The sequence below is a fragment of the Aethalodelphis obliquidens genome, unplaced genomic scaffold (assembly GCF_003676395.1).
Source record: "Aethalodelphis obliquidens isolate GAN/ISIS:26980383/991018 unplaced genomic scaffold, ASM367639v1 scaffold8, whole genome shotgun sequence".
Lineage (NCBI taxonomy): Eukaryota > Metazoa > Chordata > Mammalia > Artiodactyla > Delphinidae > Aethalodelphis > Aethalodelphis obliquidens.
In genome coordinates this window covers 54210178-54230287 of record NW_020837952.1, presented here as the reverse complement: position 1 = coordinate 54230287, position 20110 = coordinate 54210178, and the positions used below count along the sequence as shown (strand labels likewise).

Below are 20110 nucleotides of genomic sequence, written 5' to 3'. Positions count from 1 at the left end.
GCAGCCTATTGGAAAGTTCTTTTGCTTTCCCCCGGCCTTGGCAGAACCAGTGCACTCCTGCCCATGCTCTGAGGGACCCCTGACACAAATCCAGCCCCTGGAGATCTGCCCAGTGTGGCAGCCCCAGTGCCCAGAGGATAGGGTCCAGGGTCCTTGGAGTGTCCACTCTGTCTGGCCCTCTTGCACTCTGGCCGGGAAAGGGATGGTGAAGGGGCAGCGTGGGCTCAAGGATGGGAGATGTAGTCACAGACAGGACAGAGCCCCTCACGAGTTGACTCATGACCTTTATTCTCTATTCTGAGTGATTCCCAGAACAGTCACTCATGCCCAGAAAATCCCCCATTCCACCCTCTCAATGATGCGGGGGTGGGGGGAAGCTGAGGACCAGAGAGGGGAAGGAAGTGGACTAAGGTCACCCAGCCAGTGCATAACCAGTGGCAGGAGAGAACCTCAGAGCCCATGACGCCTGGCTGCCCCTTCAGGGGCCAAATGAGGCAGCAGAGGTGGCGCTCAGCTCCCAGGCTGACATGGAGTCTGTGGAAGACCTCAAACGTCCTAAAGCTTCTTCTTGCAGATGCCCAACCAGATCCTCGTCAGTGCAATATCATTACCAGGTTCTTGCACACCTCCAGAGATAGGGGTCTCACCACTGCAAGGCAGCTACTCTATCCTGACACCCTGGAGAGTGTGCATGTGTGTGGGAGGTGGAGGGGAGGAGAGGTTGCCTCCCTTCCCCGGGGGGAATCCACCTTGCTCCGGCTTGCCCACGCAGGCTGGGAGCGGGGCAGAGGTAACCCCATATCCTGCTTTCCTGCCAGGGAACTTCCCTCCAGGGACACCCCCAGGGTCTGTGCGATGGGGTGAGAAGTGCTACTGAGAAGAAACCTGTTCGTGGAATCCTCCTCCAGGCTGGAATCTCCCTGGAGAGCTGCCTGCCTGTGGGCTGGGAGTCAGTTCCACTCTTGATGCTGCTACCCTAGAGGACCTCAGGATGCTGGGACCCTGCTCACCACCACGGGAGCCCTGGGCAGTGGTCCAGCAGGGAAGCTGTAGCTGAGACTCTGCTACAAGCTTCTGTGTCACTCACTGGCATGGCCGCTGCCTCCAGGTAACCACAGGTAACCCTCTTGGTAACCACAGCTCACAAAGCTCTCTACTTGGCTTCTTGATTGTACCGCCAGTTCCGCCTGAGTACATCTGTCTGGGATGCTGTCTGCCATTTTCTTGAGGAGTCCCACCCGCCCCTTCTCTAAGATGGACATCCTTGAGGATGGAGCCCACTCTGCTCTCTGCCTCCCAGCAGCCTTCAGTCCAGAGCCCCCTCCAGCTCTGGTGCAGACATGTCCAGCCAGAAGCTCCTTGGGAGACCCAGTCCAATCCTGTCCTTCTACCGAGAGGAAGCAGTCTCAGAGGAGGGAGGTGGCCAGCTCACGCCCTGCTGGGACCTACCTAGGGCCATTGCTGGCAGGTTGGAGGTTGCAGTGGGGGCGGTGCACAGAGCCAGAAGGGCCAAGACATTTCTCTCCAAACACCGTACTTTTCCAGGAACCAGAGAAGGAGGGTGACTTGGACGAGGGCACACAGCAAGTTGGAGACGGAGCTGGGACTGAGACTGTGGCATCAGGGCTTCTAGTCCAGTGCTCTGCTCTCGGGTCTCCCAGAGGTCTTGTCGGTGGGTCTGAGATGTGTACGTGTGTCCCTTGGGCAGGGAAGGCCAAGCCCCAGATGAGGATGGGGGAGGGACTGGCCAAGAAACCCCCTGAGCAGAAGGAGGGGGCATCACCATGGCGGAGGGTAGGAAGCATGCAGGTCCCTCCTGCTCCGAGGGCTGACAGCATTTCAGAGGGCACGGAGACGTCTGACAGGAGAGGAAACTGAGCCCCAGAGAGAGGGCGGGGTGCCGGGTTCTGGGCTGCTTTCCTCACCCCTTACTGCGGTGGACTTGGGGCTGGGGCAGGGCCTTTCCTGGGTGTCCAGGACCAGCGGCCTCATGGTCGGGCTTTGAGCCCTCGGTGGTTCCCACCCACCCTCTTTCTTGAGCCCTTCCTCCCCTCTGCTGTCAGCTTGAAATGAACGGGGTTGAGGGAGGATGTCTGCAGGCCAGGAAAGGGTACCCTGGGGTGGGAGGTAGGTCTCCAGGTACCACAGGTCACGGGGTTCCCAGGAAGCTGGGCACCACCTCCCAGGAAGCTCACTGCTTGTTGGCAATCTTCTTCTTCCGAGCAGAGACCAGGTCATAGAAGGGGACACGGGTGATGCTGGCTCTGGAGTGAGAGTAGGTGAAAAGATTTCAGGGCTGGGCAGGCTGACTTAAAGAGTCTCATATCCCAGGGAGGGGTCAGCCTGCTCTGCCTCAGGGGAAAAGCCAGATGACGCCAGCAAGGACCAAGCCAGGGTGTGTCCAGCTTCGCTGGCCTAACCCAGAGTCCCACGGGCGGGGCCGGAGGGGGTGAGGCTGAGGCATGGGAGCCTTGGGAATTCTGCCCCCAAATGTCTTTGGACCCCTCCCCAGGCTCCCAACAGACTCTCAGAAGGAGGTGACAAGAGTCCCGGTGGAACCAGCAGAACTGCTTGCCGGTTACGGCTCTGCCCCTCACTGGCTGTGTGGCCCTGGGCGAGTCCCTCCCCTCTCTGGGCCTCAGTCCTCATGTGTAAAATGGAGGTGAGCGTGGCTTTGGCCTGACGTGCCCCCTTGTTTTTGCCTGCATTGCTTGTTCCACCTAGAAAGGCCTCCTCTCCCCCTCCATCAGGTCTTTCCAGGGCCACTATGGGTCCTGATGCCAACAGGCGCTGGGCAAAGAGCTTTACGTGCAACATCTCCCGTGATCCTCCACCATCCCTACGAAGGCGGTGCCTCTCTCCCCTGTGTCCTGGACCCGGCACTGTGCCGGCCCAGAGGGGCTGCTCACAGAATATGTGTGGAAGGGATTTGCATGCCAGAAACAGGAGGGAGATTCTAGAGTTAGCCCTCTTTACAGACAAGGAAACAGGGCTCCAAGAGAAGTAGGCGCTTCTGGAAGGTGACAGGAGACACCTCCCCACCAGTCCGCCCACCCATTACCGAATGGCCTTGATCCACTGGTCCCGCTCCTCGGCGCTGGAGGCTGAGATGCGGTAGGACTCGTGCTTGCCCTCTACCACCTTGCCGTCGCCGTCCGTCTTGCAGGCCTTTATCTTCTGGCCTCGGCAGCTGGGGTTGTAAAGCTCCAGGCAGAACTGCGGGGAAGTGGCCAGGTAAAGGCAGGGCAGGGGTGGGAGGAAAGGGCTGCTACACTGGGCTCTCCGGGAGGCTCAGAGAGGCCTAGACGCTTGGGCAAGACCAGCGCTTGGATAAGCGGCAGGACAGACCCGACCCCCGGGCCTTCCCGTGAGAGGCAAAGGGGCAGAAGCTGCAGCTCCTCACGCTGAGAACTTATTACGTGCCTGGCTCGGCCTAAATCCATGATTCTTCTTCAAATCCCCATTTGACAGATGGGGGAACTGAGGCTCAGAAATGAGTGGAGACTTACTAAACGTCCCCGAGCCAGTGTCAGGCTCTGAGAGTCAGCGAGGCCGGGCCCTCTTGATGCCATTGACCTGCCCCCAGGAGGGAGACTGAGGCAACCCTGAGCCACCCGGAAGGTGTGATGGGCACCCCCTCTCCTCCCACCCTGTTCTGGAAATTCCCGCAGCCGCTCTGGCCTCGGGCCTCCATACCGATACCTACTGGCTTCTTGGGGTCATCCACCTTCTGCACTGAGAGGTTCTCAAGGGGTATGATTCCCCGGGGCTCCTTGTCCTGCAGGGGAACAGGAGACAAGGTCAGGATCTGCAAATGGAGCTTCAAAGCCAAGGGCAGGGAGTGACCTTGGGGGCTCCCTAGACCCGGAGAGGAGTGTGCCCATCTCCCCCGACTCTGTGCAGCCCTGGAGAGGGCAGGGGAGCAGCACGGAAAGAGCCCTGGCTGGGAGTCAGGAGGCCTGATTTTAAGCCCCGGCTCTGCCTTGCACCTTGGCCCAGCCCCTTCCCTTCTTTGTAGCTCAGTTTTCCCCATCTGTAAAATGGGTATGGAGGAGGTCTGAAAGATCTCAAGGGGCCCCAAGCTCTGTCAATGGACCACTTAGTGGGAGTCTGGAAAGGGTTTGGGGGGAGGGGCAGGGCAGGGTAAGGCTCACAGTGGTGAACTCAAAGTAGTAGAGGCAGCTGTCCGTCAGGATGAACCAGCGTCGTTTCCAAGTCTTCACGCGGCCGCCTGCGAAAGCCAGTGGTGGAGTCAGTCAGCCCTCCTCTGCCCTGGGCCACCAGCACTTCCCTCCACGGAACAGCAGGGCCTCAGACGCTCTCCTCTGGGCCCCGACCTGAGCAGCAAGCCCCCAACCCCTTTCCTGCCACACCTTCCCCCTTATCTATCCCTTCCTGACTCAAAACCTGAGTGGCTCTATCACCCCCGCATGGCCCCTGAGTTGCCTGACCCAGGCTCCTCCATGATCAGGCCCTGGGGCAGGCTGGTCATTTCCTGCACTTTCCTGCTGCCCTCACCCCTCCGTTCATGCCTTGGCCCACTCCCTGCTTGGCACTATGCTAAGCCTTTCATCTTTCATTTGCCAGGCAATGTTCTAGAGATTTCAAAAAACTTTCACTTACTAATCTGTATAACCACCTATGAGGAGGGGACCATTATTAACCCCATTTTACAGATGAGGAGACCGAGGTGCAGAGAGGCTGAGTCATCTGCTCGAGGTCTGGCTGCAGAGCTGGGATTCGAACCCCAGTGTCCCAGCCCCAGAGCCCAGGTGCTTGGCTTCCCACACATTTAACTGTCCCAGGGATGGGACATTTTGCAGCTGTGGAAACTCAGGCTGAGGATGGGTGGAGGAGCTGGGATCTGTGACTTAGAGCTTCCCCGGGACTGAGGACAGTCAGCTGGGCAAGGAAGGAGGCTGCAGTCTGCAGGGGGGTAAACTGGGAGGTGGGTCTGGAGAGACGGAGGGCTTGGATGGGCACCCCGGGCCAGGACCCCTGCTCCAACACGAGGCGTCTATCCTCCCCTGCCCTGGAGGACCACTGTGCCTGGCTGGGCTGCCCCTGCTGGGGCGGCGCCCAGGAGTGTGTGGGGGTGGCAGGAGCATACGGAGCCGCTGCAGCTGTGGCACCCGCCACAGCTCCCCTCTGCAGGCCCGAGGCCCTCCGTGTCCCCTAGTCCCATTGAGGGGAGGCTCCCCGAGTCACATCCTGTCACACCCCCTCCCTCTGTCTTTCAAGGACACCCAACCCTCTGCCCACCAAAAGCCGCCACTGGCTGGCTGTGTGGCCCCGGGCAGATGCCCTAACCTCACTGGGTCTGGGCTAACTCAGAATCGCTTCAGGAAGGACCTGCGGTTGAACCGTTTATCTATGAATCAGTCAGCTTCCCGTCCCCACTTCCTGCTTATCGTTCCCCTCCTGCACTGTCCCCTTATCCCCAGGACAGACAGATGGACGGATGGCACGGGCAGACTGCTGCTCCAGGGTCAGGAGACCTGGGGCTGACCTGACTGCACCCCCGAGGCTGCATGTCAGGTGCATGTGTGTGGCAGCCGCGTGGCGTGAGAGTGCAGGCACGTCGGTGCACGTCCCCCGCGTGCATGAGCACGTTCTCACCCGTTGCGTGAGTGTGCAGGCACGTCGGTGCACGTTCTCACCTAGCTTGAGCAGCCAGCCCTCGCGGTCGGGGTTGAAGAAGGTGTGAGTGAGGTCGTTGCCATCGTCCTCGGGGATGGAGAAGGGCTCACTCTTGATGCTGTCGAAGAGGTTCTGCCCCAAGAGAAGGGAGGGAAAGACCCGCTGTGACATTCATCCCAGTCCAGGGCCTGGGTTCCGCCTGTGTGACCTCGGGCAGGTCACTGGCCCTCTGGGCAAACTCTTTCCCCTCCTGTTAGCTCCTCCTTGGCCCCTGGCTTTCTTGGGGAAACCCTCCCCGGTCCCCCCAGGCCCAGTGGTGCTCCCCTGTCCCCAACCCCATGTCATGCCTCCCCCTGTGCTATTGTAGAATGGAGCGGGTGGGGTGAGCCCCGCAGAGAGACCGTGCTGGCTGCGTCACCCACGGTCCCCGCAGCGGCCAGTTGTTTTGCTGTCAGTTTGCTTGCTGAGGTTGACTTCCCCAGGTAGACGGGGAGCTCCTCCAGGAAAGGCCTGGGTGTCATAACCCCAGAGCCTCCCCCAGGGCCTGGCCTAAAGCAGGGTAGCGACTGTTTGTTGACCTAGCAGCTGATGGTTCCCATCTCCCACCTTCCCGCTGGAATCCCAGCCAGTGGCAGGAGAACGCGCGTGGAAGAGCACCTGCTCAGTGTCAGGCCACCTGGGCTGAAATCCCAGCTCGGTCACTTGATGACTGTGTGACCCCGGACACACCCCTCAACCTCTCTGAGCTGCTCTGTCTACATCTGAAAAATGGACAATGCTGACCCCCAGTGTTCTAGGGAGAGTAAATGGACTACACTGGGGTCAGAGCCCCTCCCTGCCCCCAAGTCGAGGGGAAGATGATGATGAGGAGAAGCCCCCACCTGCACCCTGACCACCCAGCACCGCTCTCAAGGGTCAGATGAGTGAGTCAGGGTCCATCACCCCCATGTCTGAGAGTGCTGGAGACAGGATGCTTGGCTGGGATGTGTACACGCACACACATGTTCACCACTGTGCGTGCGTGCGCGTGCGTGCACGTGCATGCACACACACACACACACACACACACACACACACACTCTCTGGGGCACAGCAGCCAGATTCAGTGCCTCTTTGGACAACATCTAAGGGGGAAGGGGTCTCCTCTTCTTTTAGGTGCAGTCGCTAGACTTCCAGGTGTATCATGGGTTGGGGGACACAGAGGACCTGCTAGGGAGTTGGAGATTGGCTGCCCATGTTGTGACTCAAGGTGGGATGCTGACCTAGGCTCTTAAAGCCCCCTCTCCTAGGCAGAGGCCAGAGACCTGTTCTGGGGGGTAGGAATTTCTCAGAAAGCAGATTTTAGTTCTCTGTGGAGGACTTTCTAGAAGTTGGAGCTGCTGAAATATGGAAGGAGCAACCTTGTAGGATAATGAGTTCCTTGTCACTGGAAGTATGCAAGCCAGGGCTAAGACCTCCCTGTGGGAGAGATATGGATGTTGGCAACAGATCACCCCTGTGTGTTTTGAACCCCCTGCCGTGGGGCACTGCGTTCCATAGACAACCTGCCCAGATTTCCCGAGCATTTGGAAAATACATTCTAAATTGTCTAATTCTGCTGACTAAAACCAGACACAATGCTGGGTCTCTGTCCTTGAGATAATGACATCATTTCCTTCTGTTGCAGTTGTCTGTGCCGCTGTTCAGATGGTTTCCTCGAAATTTTAAATGAAAAATTTCCCAAGTACTGTTCGATTCCCCAAAGTTTTAGAAATGGTGTTTTTTGGTTTTTAAAGGGCTTTTCTGATCCAGGAGCTTAGGGGTGGCGGAGGGGTAAGAGATGGGGGGAGGAGAGTGCCGGCTGGAAGCAGGTCTTCCTGGGTTTGATGGAGTGGGCTCTGCTGGCTGTGGTGGGGTGAGTGGGGAAGAGCAGGGACCACTTTCTCTGTTTGGAACTCCTGCATCCCTAAAGCAGCCGGGAAGCCCCGCTTTACCCATCCTGCCCTGGCCCAGCCTGGCTCTGGGATTCCCCAAGTGGCGGTGGCCGGTTGAACAAGGTCTTGTCAGCAAAGCTGGCAGCACAAATATTCTGAAGGCCCAAGGAGGTGAGCAGGGGGACAGGGAGGACCTCATCCTTCATGACACCCACAGGAAGCCCCATGGCAGCTTTGGCTGGCACCCTACAGCCTACACATTCTGCCCCCACAAGGGAAACAGCTCAGTTCACCCACATTTCCTGTACCTTGTAAACCCCAGGCTGCCCCCGCCCTCACCCCCTGTAATATAACATCCTTGCACCTGGACTTTCTGTCCAGGTTGCTGGGTGGGTGCGGGGGTTGACACTCACTGCCCACCTGCCACGCCCCCAGGCTCCAGGAGACTGTGAATGACTCCCATCTGGCTAATGAGAACATTTCATCCTACTGGTCACAGCGACGGGTTCAGAGAGGGACCTGTGACCCACGCCAGTCAATAAGCCTTAATTCACTAAGCCTTAATTCTGGGACTCTAGTATAAAGCAAGATGGAAGCCTGGAGCTGCCCAGGCCATCTTTGCTGCAACTTGGGGAAAGGCTATTTAAGAGGGAAGCCAACTCGGAAGAGGAGGTTGCTCAGAGATGGAGAGACCAGACTGCGCTCTTCTGACCTCACTGAGCAGCTGGATCTAGCCGAGCCTGAAGCCAACCATCAATCCCCCATTTTTTCCATGATATGAGCTGAGATTCCTCCAGCCAGGAAGAAACTGGAAGCTGGGAAACACGGCCAAGGTCTCCATCCCCTAATCTTGCTTTCTGGTCTCTGCAGAGGGAAGGGCTTTGGAGTCAGACAGACGTGGGTTTGAATCTGGACTCCTCACAGACTGAGACCCTTGGCCAGCTACCTCTGTTGGAGCTCAGTTTCCTTCGCTGTAAACTGGGGATGGTACCTGCTGCCTAAGGTTGTCGAGATGGCTTAATGGGCCCAGTATATGGTCAGTTCTGATGGAGACGCTTGGACAGGAACCCAGGAGGTCCGGCCTCGCCTGCAGCAGAAGATGCCCTGAACTGGGAGACTGTTCTCTTGCCCGGACCTCGGTTTCTCCACCTGTGGCACTGGAGAGTGGACAAGCCCTCCTTCTATCCTCTCTGCTTCTTCCCCATCTCCACCCTGGCTCCCTCTCTGGGCAACCCTGTCAAGGTGAGTGGTGCCAGGTGCTTGAAGTGCTTTGTCTGCTTCTCAGGAGAACAATGTGAGGTCAGTGTCATCAGCCCACTTTGCAGATGGAGAAACTGAGGCTCACACGCAAGGGCACACAACCATAAGGGCAGAGCTGGGATTTGATCTCCCATCTTCTGAGTCTACACCCTGTACCTTTGGGCTGAGTTTCTTAGGCACTCGCCCCGTCCCCATCAGGGTGGCCAGGGCAAGACCCGCTCAACATGCCTGAGCCCCAGCTCCCATCATGCACCTCTTTGAAGCCTTTCCCAGCTGCGCACCCTCATGGTCACGGGGTGACCTCTCTTTAGGTGATGTATCTGTGTCAATTTAATTTCATAAATCAGGTCACTTAAAAATGTTATGTGTTCTGGAGAATCCTTTTGCAAAGCTGCAAACTCAATACCTGAAGGTGCTTAAAGCCGAGTCCTTGCTCTACACATGGGGAAGATGAGACCCCAAGAGAAAGCAAGAGGACCCCCGGTCCTGAGCAGCTTCCTGTGAAAGCCTTGAAGAGCAAGGCTTTGAAGAGCAAGGACCAGGCCAGTGTGGTTCACTTTGTGTCTTGGGAAGCTTCTGGATTAACTAGCCAGTCCAACGACATAGGTGCTGTGCTAAGTACCTTACTAATCCTATAAGCTTATCTACACTAATCCTATAAACCGGGAGCTCAGAGAGGTCAAGCCACTTACCTAAAGTCACACAACTTGAAAATGGGGGAGCCAGGACTTGGATGTGGCTGTGACTCCAACGCTCTGTTCTTTTCCCTGCTCAGTGCCTGCCCCTCTTGGCTGCCAAGGAGGATAATAAACCCTTCCCAGACCTCCCAGGAAGAGCTTGAAGCTAAATTGAGATAATAGACCGGAAAGCCCTATGAGAAGAAAGTTACAAGCTCTATACAAATGCAGTGCATTGTTACTAACAAAAGGCTTGAATTGGGAAGAATACCTCAGGGGGGAAGGAGGCTCTTTGGGGGCTGAAGCAATAAAGTGGCACCTGGGAGATCCCACAGGACTGGTGCTGGCATGTCCTTAACTCATTACCTGCTGGACAAGGTGCGCCCAGCTTCCGGCCCCAAGTACCGCGATGAGATGCGTTCCCAGTTTTCAAATGCTTTTCACGTTTTAGGCATTTTACTAAGGGCTGGGGGTTTTAAATGATTATTAATCACTCTTAATGGCGACCTAAGCTACACTTTAGAGCTTGTGCTATGTACCTGGCATGGGCTATGCCCTTTACAGTCTTAAAAATTACTACTCACAGCAGCTCTGTGACGCAGGCATCGTTATCCCTGTGCTCCTGGTTGAGGAAATGGTGGCTCGAAGAGGGTGAGTCATTATTTAAGGTCACCCAGCGGGCAGACGGGGAGATGGTACTTGACCTGAGCTCTAACCTACTTTCAAGCCCTCATTTTACGTCGTGCCCCCTGCCCACCAGGATAAACTGTCTGGGGACCGAGGAGGAGGGTGGGCTAAGGGCGAGGCTGTTCTCAAACACCGAGGGGCACCAGAATCGCCCCAGACTCAGGCTCTCCCCCCACCGACCAGACTTCTGCTGTCGGAGGTACACAGGGTGCTAAGCTGCCGGGGTGGGGTTCACACCGTCTCCTCCCCTCCTGCCGCGCTCTGACCTGGAGGGAACTGAAGCTCTATTGAGCTCTGGGGCGTCTCTGGTCCTAGAAATGAATCGTCAATTCATTTTTGCAGAGCCAGGCTTTGAATCCCACTCCTGTGTTTCTAAAACAGCTCCTGGCTCCGCTTTGCCCATAGGAAGCAGGCAAACTCCTGAGGCTGTTGTTCGAAGCTATGGTCTCTCTGGCCCAACCTCGGTGCCCATCACGGTCTGTATGTACCCAGCTGGCCACTCTGGATGCCCCTCCCTTTCCCAACCAGGTCAGATGCTGGCCAGTTCCTCTTTCTGGAATGTCCTTTCCCTGCTTCTCCTCTGGGCAAACTCCCACTCAACGTTCGAGGCCCAGTTCAAAAGTCACCTCCTCTGTGGAGTCTTCCAGGATGGCACCCTTCCCCTGCTCCCAGGAGAGTGATAATAGTGTCCTCTGTGTCTCCATAGCTGTGTATCCTACGGTCAGTGCAGCATGAATCACGCAGGGTTATAATTCGCATGTGTATCATCCTCCCACCAGACCCTGAATGTGGGTTTACTCATCCCTGGGTGCCCCGTGCCAGGCACAGGGCTCAGTGCAGTGTAGCAGGGGTGGGACTGTTTGAGGAGGGGATGGGAGGCCTGGGTTCTGCTCGACTCCCGAGCTGATGTGTAGCCTGTGGAAGACCTGTTCCTTCCTCTCTGAAAGAGGGAGGGGTTTGAGCAGAGTCTGGGGATTTTCAGCCCTGACCCACTGAGAGTCTAAGAATCTGGGATTCCAAAAAATAGATTGTAGGCTGCGTGAGGCACCCTTTCTGGAAGGTGTGAATGATGGGTGCCCAGAGTTCCCCAAAGGCTGAGGTCTGGGAGGACCTCCTGGGGGTTCAGTCTTGGACCTCCTTCTTAAGATGGGCCCACGTGGGAAAGCCCTTCTCGGGATCCACCTCTTTTGTGATGGTCCCTCTCAAGACAGTGACCAACCTGGGAGGGCCATCTCAGCAGCGCCCTCTCCTGGAGCGGCCTATCTTAGAGGAGCCCCTCTTGGGCCATGGACCTAAGGACAGGCTCCTCCTGGATGCCTGGGGACGGGGCTAGGTGGGGCCACACCCCTCTTACCCGCAGCTGCTCCTCAGGCAGGTCACTGCCATCATTGATGCCACGGTTCATGGACACAAAGCGCTCGAAGGGCGGCCTGTCCCGGACATTGGGGTTGTGCAGGCTGGTGTTGAGCATGATGATGGAGAAGGACAGGACGTAGCAGGTGTCTGTGGGGACGGGACAGCGGGCACAGTCTTGGCTCTGGCCACTCCCCCCTCCCCTGCCCCAATCCCTTCTAGGGGCCAAGAATGGGCCGTTTCAATGTCCTGCAGGTCCACTCTGTCCTCCAGGCTTGGCATTTGAGGCCTGGCCACGCCTCCCGCTCTTATGGGGCTCCCTGCTCCAAACAAGCTTCAGGTGTCCGTTCCGGAGCCCCTGTGTGCCTTCCTACCCTGGTACTTCTGCTCCTGCTGGGGCCCCTGCCAGGCACTCCCTCCTCTTCCCTTTCTACCCACTTAAACCCTCCCACTCTTTCGGCCCCAGTTCCATCCCCCCACCCCCCGAGCCCTCCCAGCTCTCCTGCCCACTCTGTTCTCTGCCTTCTTGGAACTCAGAGGATGCTTATTGTTGGCAACACGGTTCAGGGCTTCGTCATGTGCCACTTGGTAATCTTATTAGCACTGTGGGGCTCCGGGAGCTGCGCTCCTGTTCCATTATTCAGACTTTCACGTGCTCGGGAGCGAGGCTGGGCTGAGCGTTTGGGAAGGAGGTGATCGCTACTCTATGATGTTTTAAAGCCCTGGGTCCAGAGCCAGGGAAGTCCAGCTGTGTCCCCAACTCTCTGGTTGACCTTGGAAAGTACCTGAGTTCCCAGAGCCTCAGCTTCCCCATCTGCAGTATTAGGAGGTTTAACTTTGAAGTAGCTTCATGTTCTAGAACATCGATGATTCTCCCTCTGGTAGCAGTGGCACTAATGTTGGTGCTTGCCCTGTGCTAAGCTCTTTACAGCCCTTGACAACACTATGAGGTAGGCACTGTTACCACCATCATTTTACAGATTAGGAAACGGAGACACAGGGAGAGTGAGTTTACATGTCCAAGGTCACAAACTTAAGTAGTGAGACTGTGATTCAAATCTGGTGCTTTAAAATTCCTTCCTTCCTACAAATATCTATTGTGTACCTCCTAAGTGCTACAGAATGGGGATTCACTGGTGAAAAAATCTGTATGGTCCCCATCCTTGTGAGATATTTAGACTTGTGGGGCTGACAGATAACAAACAAGCAAATCCCTAATTTATATATAACTACAAGGTAGGCAAATGCTCTGTAGGACTTGCCCATGGATATACTGCTGAAAAGCTCCCTTCGCTTGTCGGAGTCTGTGTTCTGCAGGGATGAGAACACTGATGACCTTGTAGAGTGGATGTAAGGATTACATGACTTTGCATGGGTAAAGCACTTAGCACATGGGGAGTGCTCAATATGTGGACTTGGTTATTGCTATGGTATCTTCAGACCCAGAGAAGAGGCCAGGACAAGCCTGCCATGATGACTTTTCGCCCACCATGTTGGGGGATGTGGGGGACTGAGCTTTGCCGATATCTTTCTATACCCCTTTGCGCCCTGCATCCTGCTCAGGCTGTTTCATGCTTCTGTGCCTTTGCTCAAACTAGAACTCCTGTCCAAAAGGCCATTTCTCCCCTTGACCTCCTGGAGAACTCCTATTCATCCTTCAAAACCCCATTCAGACCTCAGGACCTCTGGGAAGCCAGCCTGGACATGCTGAGTTCCCCCATCCCTGCCCTCAGATGAGGCACTGATGCCTTAGCACCCTGTGCCATTATTTCCTGCCTTCTCTCCCAAGGATCATGCCCTGAGGCAGCTCTGCCTGACAAGCACCCAGCAGAGGGCCTGGCACAGAGTTGGAACTCAGTGAGGGTTCATGAGGGGATCTGGGCTCCCAGGGTCTGGGTGCTTGGGAGAGACCTGAGGGGGTAGAGAGGCCGAGGTGCCTCAGAAGGCAGATTTGTGTCTGGCAGGGTCCCCTCCCACACTGGCACCTGTGGATTGGAAGACACCTGGGTTGCAGAGGCAGTAACGGGTGGCAAAGGTCTCCATCATGCGGTCGATCTTCTGGGCCTCGCCTGGCAGTCGAAAGCTCCACAGGAATTGTCTGGGGGAAGAACAGAACCATGGGCAGTGGAGGTGGGGGAGGCTCTAAGAGGGGGCTTAGGGGGTACCCCATCCCCCCACCCCATAGCTGCTCTGTGTTTCCCAGGCGTAGTCTCTTTATCCTGTAAATGAGAGACTCTGCACCTGTCATCTAGGTTCATGGGGGGTGGGGGGGTGTCAGTGGAATTTGTTATTCTGAGCACCAAGACTGCAGGAGGGATCCAAGAAATGCTTTTTCTTCTAGAATACAGGAGCTGAGCGGGCACACCCCCCTGCCCATCTGAGACCCAGCACCATTTGCGGCCCAGTCCACCTTAGCCCTGTGGATTCCCGGGTCTGAGGCCCCTCCCCGCCTGGCCACTGGGCCCTGGGATTTGACTGTGGGACCCTGGGGGAGTGTCTTCCCTTGGCTGGGAAGTAAATGATTTCCACAGCTTCCAACTAAGTTCCCCAAGGGCAAGGGCAGTGCCTGCTCCTCTCACATCTCCTGGTGAGCTGGGACAGCCAGCAACTGCTCAGTAAAGGCTAGCTGAATGAGTGAAAGAATGAACAGGTGAATAAATGAACAAATGAATGTTGGAGGCTCCCAACCTACCCCTCTCCTTTAAAAAGCATGGGGGTTAAAGGGAAGGCCACATTGCTTAGATGGTGGTGGCTTCTTCCTTCTCTGCCTAGCAAACTCCTAATCATCCATCAAAGCCCAGAACAAATGCCCCCACTCAGGAGCTGATTTTCCAGGCATCATCTGCAGCAGCAAGACTTACTAAGCACTGACGGTGGACCAATTCTAAGCATTTTCTCATTTAGTCCTCACCACCCTATGAGGTTGGTACTGTTAGTATCCACATTTTACAGATGAAGAAACTGAGGCACGGAGAGGTTTTTTTTTTGTTTTTTCTTTGCGGTACGCGTGCCTCTCACTGTTGTGGCCTCTCCCATTGCGGAGCACAGGCTCCGGTCACGCAGGCTCAGCGGCCATGGCTCACGGGCCCAGCCGCTCCGCGGCATGTGGGATCTTCCCGGACCGGGGCACGAACCTGTGTCCCCTGCATCAGCAGGCAGACTTTCAACCACTGCGCCACCAGGGAAGCCCCGGAGAGTTTTGTGTGTGTGTGTGTGTGTGTGTGTGTGTGTGTGTGTGTGTGTGTGACTTTCCCAAGGGATGAGTAGCAGAGATAGGATATGAACTGAGCAGTCTGGCTCCAGATCTTGTGCTCCTAACGCACATACTGTAATGCCTCCCATTGTTGTAAAAATGAGTAGCAACAATAATATCCTAATTAGAAAATAATAAGTAATAATAAATGCAGTACACACTAAGCTGCATTAATAAAATAAGTAAAACAAGCACTAATCCAAAGAGCAGTGGGATGGGAATGGCATCATAATAGTAATAATGATTATGATTTAATATTATTATAATAATGATGTAATATAATAATAGTAGTAGTAGTAACGAGCCAGGTATTGATCCAGGCAGTCCACACCTATTATCTCATCTAACCTCAGCTCTGTGTGGGGGATAATGTCATTAATTAAGTTTATTTATTTATTAAAAAGTTTTTGGGGCTGCACCACGCAGCTTGTAGGATTTTAGTTCCCGGGCCCTCAGCAATGAAAGCGCTGAGTCCTAACCACTGGACCGCCAGGGAGTTCCCTCATTTATTCATTCTGTCTCCTGGTGCTTTGTTTGTGCTGTTAGCCATGTGGGTGGTGATGCCCCAACCCTTCCTGCCGTGCCACCCTCGGGGGTCAGGCCCCTGCCCCCTGCACCACTCACCTGAGGGCCTGGACAAGGTTGAGGTTGGCGAACTCGTGGCAATCTACGAAGGCCTGGAGGACCTGCAGGTTGATGGGGTCCCTGGCGAGGAGGCAGAAGGGAGGGTGGGACACACTCGGGCGTTTGCTGACACCCACCTCCGGGGGGGCGGTTGAGGTGGGGGAGGCCAAGGAGGGGAGAGATGTCCTCCTTCTGAATCCAGCCACCATCTGGTCTGTTCACATCTGTCTGAGCCCACATCACAGTCCCCCCCGCCCCCGTGTGCACGTCCATGTCCTCCCACACACAGCAGACGCCCCACCCCGCGACGGCTCACCAGCACTGTCCTCACCCAGGAGGGGAGCTCTGGTTTCTGAGCAGCCTGCCCTGAGTCAAATTCTTCCTCTGTCACTTCCTTCATGGGTGACCCCACACAAGCCACTTGACCTCCCCAAGCCCCAGTGTCCACAACTGTAAAATCAAGAGAAAATGCCCACCCCCTTTTCCTCCCCCTTCCCAGATCTGAAATCAGAAAGCGTTGCCCTTCTTGCCACCCAGGTTCCCTGCTTGCTTAGAAGGAGAGTGTCCTCTGGGGAGCCTGGGGGAAGGGTCCCTGGCTTGTTGGCCCAGCTCCACACCTGTCCCCTATAGTCTATCTGCCACCCAGCAGCCAGAAGGGTCCCCTCAGACCACTCCTCTGCCCAGAACCCTCTCAGGGATCCCCACCTTGTCACCTGCTACTTTCTCCCTTCCTCTCTCTCTTCCAGTCTCACTAGCCTGCTGTTCTTTAAGCAGCTTCTGCCCCAGGGCCTTTGCACACACTGTTCCCTCTGCCTGAAATGCTCTTTCCCCAGAGCTGCACTGCTCACCTCCTTTAAATTTCAGTCAAAGTTCACCTTCTCTGTGAGACCCTTTGTGTCCACAACTATTTAAAGTCCACAGCCTTCGAAGCATGGTTCCCAGAACTTTCTCATCTCCCTTCCCTGCTTTACTTGTATTCCAAAGAACTTATAATTTTCTAACGTATTTTACATATTTTGGGATCTGCCTTCCCCATTAGAATGTACCTCCTTGAGTGTAGGAGCTTTGTGATTTTGTGTTGTCTTTGTTTTTGACCGTGCCGCGTGACTTGTGGGCTCTTAGTTCCCTGACCAGGGTTGAACCCAGGCCCATGGAAGTGAAAGTGCCGAGTCCTAACCACTGGACATCCAGTGGTTTGTTTCTTTTTAACTGAAGTATAGTTGATTTACAACTGTGTTATTTTCAGGTGCACAGCAAAGTGATTTGGTTATACATATGTATGTATATATCTGTATTCTTTTTTTCAATTCTTTTCCATTATAGTTTATTACGGATATTCAATATAGTTCCCTGTACTACACAGTAAATCCTCGTTGTTTATCTATTATATATGGTAGTGTGCATCTGTTAAGCCCATACTCCCAATTTAATCCCCCTGCCCTCCCCCCCGACCAGGAGTTTTGTCTATCTTGTTCACTGGTGTACATCCAGGGCTTGGAACACTGTCTGGTACACGGTAGATACTAAAAATATCTACTTGTTTTCTAAATGAGTGAAGGAAGGAATGAAGGCCGGCAGGCAGCCCTTGGTTCAGGGTCGGGAGGGACGTGATCTGTTAGGCCGCTGAACCCCAGGAGTTATGACTTTCCTAACATGACTCATTCCCTTACTTACCTGCACACACAATCCCTTCACCCACACCTGTGCACACCTGCACACCCTCATTCTCTACCTCCCTAAGGCCCCGCCCTCCTTACCTCTCCCCCAGGTAGGTGCCGATGGCCGTCTTGTTGAGGCCCTCGCCCTTGTACAAGAACTGGGCGATATCCTGGACATCAGGGGTCAGCAGCTTGTGCTCAGTGAGGTACTGGATGCCCTGGAGGTGGTACACAGAGCCCGTGAGCAGCCCCGCCCAGCAGCTGGCCTGGGAGGAGGGAGGGAGAGAGCCCTGGGCCTGGCATTCTAGCATTGGCACAGCTTGTTCTGGGAAGTTGTGTTCCCTCCTTAATAGAAGTTGCCTTTGTAAGGTGGTGAGTTCCCCATCAGCAGAGACGTGCAAAGAGAGATGGGGTTCCTGCCATGAACCAGGTTCATGCCAGGTGCTCCCCAGGGTGCCCTTCAGTCTGACACTCTTTGAGGATATGCTTCGATGATTCTATGAATTTATAATTTTAAGATTGAATGATTCAGCCCTTCCTTTTGTCCCCCTTAAAATTCATATTATTTAAACATAGTGTTTCATTTTTTCTTACAAGTAATCTATGTCCATTGTATAAAAATTAGAAAAAAACTGCTCAGTCAAAAGGAGAGGAAATTGCTCAGTCCTACCACTCGGAGGTAGACAGTTTCCCTGGTGGTCCTTTCCTCCCTTTTCTGTGTGAAAATGGGAGTGTGCCTCGCCCGATTTTCTGATTTGACAATATCTCAGACATCTCTCCCCACGACCCAGGCATTGGAAGTCTGTCATCTAATTTTAGGAGTTTGAGGGGTTGGTGTCTGGTTTTCCGTGATGATGCCTTCAAGTCCCTATTCCTTTTGCAGAAGAGGCTGCTGGGAGAGGGGGGACAGGTTGTGGAGGGCTCTGAGTGACAGGCAGATGGCCCAGGGGATCCCTCAGTGGCCCCTCCCTGAGGGGCGCTCAGGCAGGATCAGGTAGGAAGTGAGTTAGCGTGCGCGCGCGTGTGTGTGTTTTTGTGTGTGTGTGTGTGGTCTGTGTAGTCCGTGTGGATGGGGGCAGGGGTTGATTGCTGTGCCACTGGGACACGGGAGGCCTGTGATGGGGAAGAGGCAACCTTCTAAGCGAGAGCAGTAAATTTCCAGGGACCCCGTGGCTTCCCTGACCCCACCTCCGTGTGTCAACTTGTGGCTTCCTCCTGTCCCGGCTCCTACAGGAAAGGAGCCCAGGGCCACCTGGCTGGGCGAGGGGTGGGGACTGGGGGTGCTCTGAGACCAATGGGGGTGGGGTTAGAGCGTAGCTGAGCCCTGAGCACTCAGGGCTCCACGCCAGCATCTCAGGACTGGCTCCCCAGCCGAGGGGCTGGAAGACACTTCTGGAGACTGAGTCCCAGAGTTTAAGGGCCCCACTGCCCGAAGTCCAACTCACAGAGCGGGGGACAGACATCACAGACCCCATCGCATCCTCCTGGCTCCCACCTCATGCCCCGGAGCTACTATGCTGTGGGGTGGCGGAGCCCCCAGCCATAACAGGCGTGGGGCAGGATAAGATGCTGAGCCCGGCGGGGCTTCAGTTTCCTCATCTGTAAAGTGGGTAATTGTGTCAGTTGAGGGGGAACAAGAGGACATCGTGGAGGGCCCCAGCATGCAGCTCTCCCGGCCCCCTGACTCGGCCCCCGCACTGCCTACCTTCACGGGATCCATGTTGAATTTCTTGCGCCCGATGCCCAGCTCCTTCTCTTTCTGGGCCATGCGGCTGTAGACAGGAAGACATCAGCCTGGACGCCCCCGGACCCCAGGACACCCCTCCAATCCCCGAGGACGCTTCCCTCAGCTAGAGCCAGTATTCCCTAAGGGCCTCCAAGTGGGGCTGGAATCACCGGGGAGAACGTGAGAAATGCAGGGTTTGGGCCCCTTCCTGAGCTACAAGACCATATTTCCAATGGGCCCAGCTCTGGAGCTGTGGCCTCAGGAGCCAGAGATGCTCCTGGGGGGGATTTAGAGGGGCCCCGTGCTTAGAGGGGGAGCAGGATAACAGGGAGGTTGTGGGTAACAGCACAGGCTTTGGAGCCAGGCTTCTGGTGCAAATCCCACTCATCTCTCTGGGACTCGGTTTCCTCATCTGTAGCATGCGGTGACTCTACCACCTGCCCCCCAAGCATTGTTGAAAGGTTAAAGCATTGAAAATAGCTAGTGTTAGGTGCCGTGTAAATGTTATGTTGTTGTCATTTTGGGGGCTGGAGACGGGGGCAGTGCACGTGTGTATGTGGGCGTGAGTGCGTGCACGTGTCCGGGCTAGGAAGGTGGAGATCAGAGGCATCAGGGAACTGAAGGCTGGCAGGGGCAGGGTGGGGATCTCCTGGGACACCGTATGGAGGAGTCAGTGCCCTGGGGCCCTAGGGGATTATGTAGGGACCAACCTTCTCATTGTACAAGTGGGGAAACTGAGGCTCAGTTAGGGGAGGACCGACCGCAGGTCACAGAGCCAGGGGCAGTCTTCCTATAGAAGGGGTGGGGTGATGACACCTTACGGGTGGAGTGAGGTGGACCAGCCTCGGCCTTGCCACAGGCCAGGCTCCTGTCCCTGTAAGGCCCCTGGCTTCCTTATCCTCATACTTGGGGCTGAAATTCCCCTCTCCCTGGCCCAACACAGGATGCTCCTGGCCAGCGATTGGTCAGGGGCTGGGTCAGGGTGGGTTGGGAGAGACTTTGGGTGGAGGAGGTGGGAGAACGGGGTTGCTGCTGAAGAGAGGGGTTGCTGGAAGCAAGGACCAGACCAGACCACGGGATGGAGTGTCAGGGCCGCCCTGTTCCTATTTCACCCCCCTACGCCTCCCCTCTGGGGGTCCGACCCCTGATTTCACCAGGGCCCGGGCTCATTCACTCTCACTCATGGCATGTGATGTCCTCAGGAAGCCACTGTGGCAGCTTCCCAGGGTCCCCTGCCGGGCCCCTCACCTCTCCTCTGCTGTCTCGAAGCAGTCGATTTGAGCAAACACATCTTCGATCTCGTCCTTCAGCTTCTGTGG

At 55.7% G+C, this 20110-nt stretch overlaps 1 protein-coding gene across 6 annotated transcripts in view; it reads right to left on the bottom strand.

The window, feature by feature from the left end:
• Positions 1-264: 264 nt before the first annotated feature.
• CYTH4 (cytohesin 4) overlaps positions 265-20110 on the bottom strand; it is a 30677-nt gene continuing 10831 nt past the window's right edge. For 3 of the 6 annotated variants that reach the window (XM_027107559.1, XM_027107556.1, XM_027107560.1), the window contains 10 exons: positions 20040-20104; positions 17165-17283; positions 15408-15488; positions 13516-13628; positions 11532-11680; positions 5661-5772; positions 4155-4231; positions 3707-3778; positions 3062-3216; positions 265-2264 (listed from right to left, as the gene is read on the bottom strand). In XM_027107559.1, coding sequence (XP_026963360.1) covers positions 2192-2264; positions 3062-3216; positions 3707-3778; positions 4155-4231; positions 5661-5772; positions 11532-11680; positions 13516-13628; positions 15408-15488; positions 17165-17283; positions 20040-20104 — 1016 coding nt within the window. In that variant the 3' untranslated portion in view covers positions 265-2191. Of the gene's footprint in view, positions 2265-3061; positions 3217-3702; positions 3779-4154; positions 4232-5660; positions 5773-11531; positions 11681-13515; positions 13629-15407; positions 15489-17164; positions 17284-18770; positions 18838-20039; positions 20105-20110 lie in introns of all 6 variants that reach the window. The other 3 variants (XM_027107557.1, XM_027107562.1, XM_027107558.1) reach the window with 2 other exon arrangements.